This window comes from Mastomys coucha, unplaced genomic scaffold (genome assembly GCF_008632895.1).
Source record: "Mastomys coucha isolate ucsf_1 unplaced genomic scaffold, UCSF_Mcou_1 pScaffold7, whole genome shotgun sequence".
Lineage (NCBI taxonomy): Eukaryota > Metazoa > Chordata > Mammalia > Rodentia > Muridae > Mastomys > Mastomys coucha.
This window is the reverse complement of record NW_022196913.1, coordinates 69069537-69079458: the sequence shown is the minus strand read 5'-3', so window position 1 is coordinate 69079458 and position 9922 is coordinate 69069537. Positions and strand designations below refer to the sequence as shown.

The 9922-nt window shown below is 35.0% G+C and overlaps 1 protein-coding gene and 1 pseudogene across 1 annotated transcript in view; one reads left to right on the top strand and one right to left on the bottom strand.

Annotated features, from left to right (window-relative positions):
* LOC116081537 overlaps positions 1 to 9922 on the top strand; it is a 21983-nt pseudogene that overhangs the window by 4684 nt on the left and 7377 nt on the right.
* The window catches only part of LOC116081491 (zinc finger protein 501-like), a 6168-nt gene continuing 299 nt past the window's right edge, over positions 4054 to 9922 (bottom strand). Inside the window, exons 2-4 of the mRNA XM_031358084.1 lie at positions 7201 to 7327; positions 4846 to 5458; positions 4054 to 4593 (exon numbers count right to left, since the gene is read on the bottom strand). Of these exons, the coding sequence (XP_031213944.1) occupies positions 4056 to 4593; positions 4846 to 5458; positions 7201 to 7327 (1278 nt within the window). The 3' untranslated portion in view covers positions 4054 to 4055. The remainder of the gene's footprint in view (positions 4594 to 4845; positions 5459 to 7200; positions 7328 to 9922) is intronic.

The following is a 9922-nucleotide window of genomic DNA, read 5'->3' as shown; positions in this document are numbered from 1 at the left end:
TTGTCTTGGTTACTTCCACAATGAGGCTAATGGTTTTCTAAACTCTCCCAGTTTAGAAACTGGAGAAATACAACATTGAAAGCCATTGACAGCCAATGCCTTCCTAAGACAGATGAATGTGTCAAGTGAGCAGTAAATCCCACTTGAAAAGCCGCCTTCCTTGTAGATAGTATTGACAGGTTAAAGTCTAGTTAATGTAAAAATATTGAAAGACAATGGGTCATCCCTTTCAGGGTAGTTTGTTTCTATCCTCAAACTGAATTGGCTGGCCTTGGATTGGAGGCCTGAGGATTCAATGTAAATCTATACAAGAGGCCCTCCCTAGGCAGCACATAGCTTTCAAATAATGGTAAAAGACAGTTAAGGAAAGGTTTGTTATCCCTGGATATGAATGATTTAAGATCTAGGCAGGTGGACATACATTTCATTTATCAGTAATGCTAACTCAAACTGCCTAAGTCTAGAATAGAAGCTTCACCGGTGGCTCTTCCTTCCCTGAACAAGCTAGGCCAGGTACTTAGGAGACAGGAGACTTCATTCCATCTGAACTAAGCTAGATTTGTTCTCATGTATCAGGATGAGTTGAGGAGGGCCTGCCCACAATGGCTTATGGTCAGCAAATTTGGGGAGGAAACCACCTGGGCTTCAGAGATGACCACAGTGCTTTTTAAAAGGCACCTTTTTTGTGTTGGCAGCTCCATTCAGCTAGAATTGCTGTCACCGTGGCTCTTCCTTGTTTAACTCCGTTGCTGAAGTTACTTAGGAGACGTGAGTTGGTGAGGACACATTCCCAGGAAAACCTACTTGATGTTGTCTGGAGAGGACTGCATAGCAACTGACTGGTAACATCCAGGACCCAGGAAGTCTATGATCAAATTAATGGAAAGTCCTTCCTGTTGGGAATTAGTGGACAACCTCTTCCCAAATGACAACCACCCAGAAACTTCTGGGATAGAAGACTCTGTTGGCATAGAGCATGAGTCAGTAGATATGGATGGAACTTAAGAACTTTAAATACCTTTCTAAGTACATCAAGTCTTCTTCCAGCAGAATTAAAATTAGAAAAGCATATTTATAGGTGCCCTTGATTCTTTTGGGAACTCATACCATCCACAGTCCAAGAAAGGAATGTCTACAAAGCTGGGCTTCAAGACTTATAGACAGATCAATACAATTCTGAGGCCCAGCTATAACTCTTGTCTTGAGGCGAGAAGGATGGACCCTGAGTAGCAGCACATTCAGGCATAGCAGTATTTGTCTAAATACTAACATGGCCACATGCTGCTCCTCCTCATTAACTTCCCAGCTTTAACTTGACCCCCAAAACCTAGTCCTATCCATTGTCCTGCCCTGCCTGCCCTACTGCCCCCCTCTCGGGTGGCTTCTACCTCTTGGCTTGGGCCCCGACAAGTCATAGAGGCTTCCCGAGTGTTCTCATGAGGTTCTTTGAGCATAATCAGGTCTGCTAGACCTTTCCAGCTTTCTGGGTAGTTTGTGCCTGGAATTTCTCAGGCCTTCGTAAGCTTGAATAGCTATCTGGGACAAGTGAGTATGTGTTCTAGAAAATCAGCTGCTTTTCCGCATATATTTTTTTTTAAAAGTTCTTACTTGCATTTTGGAAAGCAGTTGGTCAGAAACCTTAAAACCTATTTTTTTAGCTGGGTGGTTATGGCAGGCAGATCTCTTGTGAGTTTAAGACCTACCTGGTCTTCAAAGTGAGTTCCAGTATAGTTAGGTCTACACAGAGAATCCTTGTCTCAAAAAAAGAAAACAAAGAAAAGAAAAAAGCAGACAAAAAAACCTATTTTATGATTTCTCTCCCACTAAAGTGACCTAGTGAGGATAGCCACTGCTCTTGCATCTTTTCATAAATCTGAGTGTTCCTATATCACTGCGTGGAAATACTACAAATATGTTTAAAAGATTGCCTATACTGTGTAAGAAATTAGCTCCTTGATGATCCAGTAGAGCTCACTGTGGATAGACACGTCTGGCAGATTACACAGTACTGCAGTTTTACATCCATTGTTTGAAGACTTTATAGTACACTCATGTACAGATGAAGTGAAGTTTTAAAATGTTACTGATGAGTCAGTATTTGATCAGTCATTGTCTTGATATTTTATTAAAATTTATATTTCTAATCATATTTTTTAAAGCTGAGAGAACTGGTTGGATGTTTATTCTCCTGAAGGTATTTTTAAGATAAAGCTTCACCATAGCCTGTAAACTTGGCACATTATGTAGTTTTTGATACTTTTTGTTACATTTGAAAGATCTTGTGTATTGTAAAATGGTTTTATACAAAATACTAAATAGTAGAAATTGTATAATTTACAATCATATAATTAAAAGTATTAAACAGCAAAAAAAGAAAATCACTAATATTAAGTTTGTGTTACAAGTTTGCATAAATTATTCATGACTGCACCATATGTTTTATGAGACACATTTCCTAGTAACATGAAAACATGTATTCATCTAATTATCACTAGTGCAAACTGAAAACAACAAAGTCAAACTTGTTGAATCATTCAGCTTTATTTACAGGACAATCAAGAAAGAGTTGTTGACCACAGCAGAACGGATTCATAGTCAGTTATTATACTGAAACATGAAACCAGAATTTGATAAGAATTATGAATACTGGATACTCAAAGCACACTTCACATCTTTAGGCACATTTATAGGATAATGAACATGTAGACTTGGTGCTCAGTTTCTCACATACTCTTTCAAGTAAAATTTGTGTGAATTTTTTCATTTGAATAAAACATACAGGATGTTGCCTGTGTCATTAGACATTTTGAAGGCTACATTACACACCTTAATTAGTTTCCCTTTGGAATGGATGATTTCTGTCTTCATAAACTGTTACACATCATTACATTCTTCAGGCTTCCCCACTTCTCTTAATCTTGCAATATTTGAGGTTGAACAAATAAAAGTTTAATGAAAACTTTCCTGCATTATCATATATTCAGAATTCCTCCAGCAATAAATAGTTGTCATTACCTAAGATTTGAACATTGCATGAAGGTTTACAAAAGTTATTCATAATCATTATATTTCTCTAGTGTGGACCCTTAAGTGTTGCAAAGAATACACCCTGAATAAAACATATGCCACATTTTCCCCAAGAGTATTAATTTCCCTACAAAAAATTTTTACGTTTTCTCTGAACTGAAATGAATTCAAAGATATTTCGTCATATATTGTACTTGCTAAGATTCTTGCCTGTATATAATATCTGTTATATTCTAAGAGATAGGCCAAAAGTAAAAGATTCACACCTTCAATATATTTCAAAGTTTCTCTAATGTAAGTATTCTCCAATGAATTATAGATATTTCTTGGCAAAAGAGTATCTCATTCACTTTATTTATAAAGTTTCTCTACTAAATGAAATCTCTGTTGATTTGTCAGACTGATTTTGTAGGTAATGCTTTTGCCACATTCACTGCATTTGTAATATTTCTCTCCAGTAAGAATTCTCTGATGAACTCTCGGATTAACTTTGTGAGTAAAGCATTTGTCACATTCACTGCATTTGTAAGGTTTCTCTCCTGTATGAATTCTATGATGAATACTAAGATGGGATTGTCAGGCAAAGCATATGTCACATTCACTGCATTTGCAAGGTTTCTCCCCTGTATTAACACTTTGATGAATTCTCAGACTATGTTTATCAGTAAAGCATTTGTCACATTCACTGCATTTGTAAATTTTCTCTCCTGTATGAATTCTCTGATGCCTTCTGAGACTAACATGGTGGGAAAGGCATTTGCCTCATTCACTACATTTGTACGGTTTCTCTCCTGTATGAATTCTATGATGAATACTAAGATAGTATTGTCAGGCAAAGCATTTGTCACATTCACTACATTTATAATGTTTCTCTCCTGTATGAATTCTATGATGATACTAAGATAGGATTAATGGGCAAAGCATTCGTCACATTCACTACATTTGTATGGTTTCTCCCCTGTATGAATTTTCTGACGAATTCTCAGACTGCCTTTGTCAGTAAAGCATTTGTCATATTCACTACATTTTTAAAGTTTCTCTCCTGTACGAATTCTCTGATGAATACTAAGATGGGATTGTCGGGCAAAGCATTTGTCACATTCACTACATTTGTAAGGTTTCTCTCCTGTATGAATTCTCTGATGAATACTAAGATGGGATTGTCGGGCAAAGCATTTGTCACATTCACTACATTTGTAAGGTTTATAACCTGTATGAATTCTCTGATGAATCCTCAGACTGCCATTGTCAGTAAAGCATTTGTCACATTCATTACATCTGTAAGGTTTCTCTCCTGTATGGATTCTCTGATGATTACTAAGACAGGATTTTTGGGCAAAGCATTTGTCACATTCACTACATTTGTAAGGTTTCTCGCCTGTATGAATTCTCTGATGAATCCTCAGACTGCCATTGTCAGTAAAGCATTTGTCACATTCACTACATCTGTAAGGTTTCTCTCCTGTATGAATTCTCTGATGAATACTAAGATGGGATTGTCGGGCAAAGCATTTGTCACATTCACTACATTTGTAAGGTTTCTCCCCTGTATGAATTCTCTGATGCCTTCTCAGACTACTATTTTGGGAAAAACATTTGTCACATTCACAGCATTTGTAAGGTTTCTCTCCAGTATGGATTCTCTGATGAATACTAAGATGGGATTGTTGGGCAAAGCATTTGTCACATTCACTACATTTGTAAGGTTTCTCCCCTGTATGACTTCTCTGATGAATTCTCAGACTGTCTTTGCCAGTAAAGTATTTGCCACATAAACTGCATTTGTATGATTTCTCTCCTGTATGAATTCTCTGGTGCACACTAAGATTGGATTTGTATTTAAAACATTTGTCACATTCACTACATTTATAAAGTTTCTCTCCTGTATGAATTCTCTGATGGATACCAAGAGAGAATTGTTGCATAAAGCATTTATCACTTTCACTATATTTGTAAGATTTCTTTCCTGGATAAATTCTCTGCTGACTTTGTAGATCATCTGTCTGTGTAAAGCAATTGTCAAACTTACCACAATTGTAAGTATTCATTTCACTACTGCTTTGTATCACCATGAGGTTATGTTTAGAGACCAAAACCTTGTCATTTTTTTTATGTCGGTTGTGTTCTTTCTTCTCTACATGGATTCCTTGATTGAGACTCATGATAGAACACACCTTTAAACAGTCTATACAGTCTTTGTATGAGAAAACTTCTTTAGTGTTCCAACTTTTATGTCTTTTTAGGTTTAATGGTTGAAGAGTGGCATCTCTGTGGTTAGTTTTATAAGGTGTACATTGGGAGGATTCAAGAATCATATTGCTTATCTCATTACATTTAGAAGACTCCTCTTGGATATGCCCATGCTCATGGACAACATGCTGTATGTCTTCATCCAATATCTTCCCATGTTTTCCACATGTGTGGTAATTTTCTGAAAAAAAGGGGGAGTTAGGTAACACAGGGATTACTTATATGAGGAGTAAGTGTGATTCAATAATTAGTGTTCTCATGAATTCATACTCTCAAAAGAGGTTTTTCTTTTTTTAATCATATAGATCCTCAGAAGAACCTCAAATCTGATCTGTATCAAATGACAGGAAGTGATCATAGCCTTCTAAGTGTTATTTTAAAATGGTACCACCCACCTATCTCAAAAATATTAACCCAGAATTGCTCCTGTGTAAAGGAAATACAGGGGCAAATAGTGGAACCAAGACACAAGGTAATATCATCCATAGAATTCCTCACGTGGGGATATATCACATCTGGAGACACCAAACACTGAAATTATTGCTGATGCCATAAAATGCTTGCTGATAGGATTCTGATATAGCTGCCTTCTGAGAGGTACTGCCAGACACTGACCAATACCAATGTGGGTGCTTGCAGCTAACCATCAGACTGAGCCCAGTGACCCCAAAGTAAGAGTTACAGGAAGGAAGGAAGGAGCTTAAGGTGTTTATAACCCCATAGAAAGAACAATATCAACCAACCAGACAATTCAGAGCTCCCAAGGACTAAACCATGAACCAAAGAGTCCATATGGAGGGGCCCATGGCTCCAGCTGCTAATGGGGAGTACAGCATTGCCTAATCTGGCATCAATGGGAAGAGAGGTCTTTGACTTCTGAAGGTTTAATGCCCCAGCATAGAAGAATCCTAGGACAGTGAAGTCTTAATGCATAGGTGGGGGAGTACTCTCATAGAAGTATTGGGGTGTGGAGTATAAAATTAGAGGTTTGTGGAGGTAGAACTAGGAAGGGGGATATCATTTTAAATATAATAAATGAAATAACCAATTTAAGAAAAGAATATTTTACTTTGCAGATTCTAGGACTTATAAGTAACTGATCTGTAATTAAATATCAGAAAGTAGATCTCTGAACAACATAGCTCTAATTTCATGGTTACAATTGGATTCAGAGTGACAATGTATAGCTTTGATCAGGTTTAAATTTATGATGTAACTGAAATTTTCATTAGAAATCACTAACAGTTTTGTTTCAATATCCAAAGTGCTAGAATAACGATCAGGTTTTTCCAGAACAAAACACAGAGACCAAATGTCAAACATATAATAATAATAATAATAAAAATTGTTGGTTGAACACTTATGCAGTTTTTACAATTATAAATAAAAGAATATTTTAAAGCAATTGTAAGATTTAAATTTTTCAACTATTTTATGTATAGAAATATAATTCCTTATTTCAAATGATTAATATTTTGAATTTGAAAGACTTAACTCAAGAGATCTCAGATAGTATAGCACCAGTAGCCAGTCAGTGGTGGTGCATGGCTTTAATCCCAGCTCTTGAGAGACAGAGGCAGGCAGATATCTGAGTTTGAGGCCAGCCTGGTCTATAGAATGAGTTCCAGGACAGCCAGGGGTACAGAGAATCCCTATCTCAAACCCCCTCCCCCCCCAAAAAAAAAAGAAAAGAAAAAAGAAAAAAAGAAAGAAAAGAAAAGAAAAGAGAAAAAGATAGTAGCACTGGTTACTTTTCCAAAGAAATCAGAGAAATGTGAAGGAAACACAGTGAAAATTATGATTTTTAACCACCATTTCCCTCTTTCAGTGGTCATACTTCAGAGTAAACACTGTGTTTACATAAACACAAAGTAGGAAAATTCAAAGAATGAATAAGGAATTCAAAAAGAAGTGCATTCTTACCAACAAACACCAGATTGTCATAATTCTCCAACATCACATCCATGTATAATGTCCTCTGAGAAAAATTGAGACATTCCCATTCTTCCAGTGAGAAGTCCAAAGCCACATCCTTGAAGGTTATCATATCCTGCAATGGAAAACAACCTAGGGGCTACTGAACAAAAATGCTTTCTTATGTTATAAAAAGAACAAATCAAGATACACCTTGTGATATAAATGAGGCAAGAAAATACTGAACGAATAAATGTATTCTAAAAGTTAATGGAGTTGTACCTGAAGATATGACTTGGTGCTTAACCACAGACAACCTATAGAATGATTTAGTATAATGCTTACGTTCAGAATGGCTCTCATCTTCATCAGTTTTCTTTGGTTTACTGAGAAATTAGCAACCAGTGAAAGATTTGCTGCAATCACCATTTTCTAAACTTTTTTGTACAATTTGGCTTGCATAATATATTTTTAAGTCCTCTGTTATGAAAATTTTTCCCAGTACTCACATGGCACTGCACAATGGACTGTTAATCCCAATTCTTTAAAATCCAATGATCTCTGAACATTACTGGCAGGAGGAATATATAGCACATACACATACATTCAGACAAATCTAACCAACATATATTGAAGTAAAATTATCTTTAACTTTAATAAAAGGTGCTTTCTAAAGTACTCATATCCTTCTTTACATTTATATTTCTCTGAAAATGGATATAATCATCTCCACAGCAGGAAACATTTACAGAATATAATATTTACATTTCATGTCTAGATGCAGTAATTTATCTTTATTAAATATGGGTTGATATTATAGATCATCAAGTTATGATGAGAGAAAATATGCTTTCAAATTTTATAATGATCACCTTGTTCAAATATGGACAGTAGCTTAGTGCTGTGTGCAGCTGTATCTTCCATGACTGTATTATATCTATTTGACAATCTGATGCCTAAGTACAGTGCTACATCCTTTCTAGAACAAACAGGTAGGATATGAAATGCAGAATTAATGGATGGATTAAATGTCAGAGATTTTGTGATACAAAATAGACCTGCAATATAAAGAGCATACATTTAACATTCCATATGACAAAGAAAATCAAATGCTTTGGAAGATATTTTAGGAAAATATTTTGAAAAAAAAACATAAAGTAGAAAAAAACAGTATTAGAGAGCATTAAAATTATGTAATATTTTATATAAGATGGCATGAGCCATAAACATAATAATAATTGCATAAATTCTATATGATCTTTTACTACAGAATAATTAGTTATGCATATGTAAACAAATGTCATATGTGGCAATGCATTCCAATGAAGTAGAATAATTTCCTTTGATCAAATAGTGTTTTTAAATTGATGGAGAATTATTCAAACTCTTTGTGAATATTTAATAAATTATTCCTCAGGGTATTATATTAATTGAACTTTTCAATCTTGTAATTTTAACTTTCTTCTGAATTTGAACATTTGTGTGTCAAAATTGTAGCGGGCATAGGAAATATGATCTATAATTCCTCTTTTGTTTCTCAAAAACTAAAATACACAGGTTATATACTAGTGTAAACCTGGGGCATGAAAACTTTACTAAAATGTAAAGGGACTTACTCTTTCTGCATAGAAACCTACTTTAATTCTTTCAAAATACATTGCAGCTCACTACTTTGCCTGACTTAAGTCCTCAGGGTTTGGTGATGAACTCAGTGTTTTAGGGGAATAATGTATAATTCAGTGTACATAAAATATTCAAATGAACACTTTATACCTAAAGAAAATAGTATTGTAATAAAAAATAGAAACATTGCCACAATCCTTTCAGCTTTCCCTATGTAATGCATAGCTTGGCTGAGGAGGAATAACACAGGGTGTATCAAGCTGTCTTCCGTCTAAAGAAAAAGAAACAAAAAAAATAGGAAGGACATGTAAGATTGATAGTTTATGCAGAGCACATTTCTTTAATGTTAGAAATATTTTTCATGTGATGAAATAAAAAGCAGAAGACCACAGGACCTACACTACTTCTAAAGACTGAAACCAAAATAAAAGGAAAATAACCATTTCTAAATTGAATATTTATTACAAGAACAGTATTGCTCTTGAGACAAAAAGATTTCAAGTGTCAACACTTCAATGATTGCTGTGTGACTTAAAATGTCAAAAACAATTGTCAGAGTATAGAAATCTGCGTCACCTTACAAGCACATCAATAGAAAAAGAAAGACAATGTCCTTCCATCATCTGTGGTACTAGGGAGCTGACACATATACTATTAGGATTCAAGGGAGTGGGCCTCATATAATTTTACCCATCTACAAATTCTACTCTTCTATATATTGCTTAGTGATGTGAGTATCTATGTACTTCAATATCCACATTCATAAGCTTGTGTCTGGAAACTTGACCATGCCTGAAATTTAATTTATGTGGGAAAAGAATTCTTACTTCTACACTAACATAAAAAGACAGAACTTTATCCAACATAGGAAATAGACATCAATATATTCTTTGAGCATTATTTCAATAAGTGCTGTTTAGGGCCTGCAGTTCTATGGGAATTATATGTCTTCACAGTATAAAATCCAGTGTAATTATAAAGGTGTTACATACATGAAAAAACAAAACATTATGTTGCTATTATCACAGAGGAAAATGAAGAGCATAGAAAATAAGCCCCTTAGATGATATCATACATATAGATAATAAAACTTTTGAAAGTTTTTTTT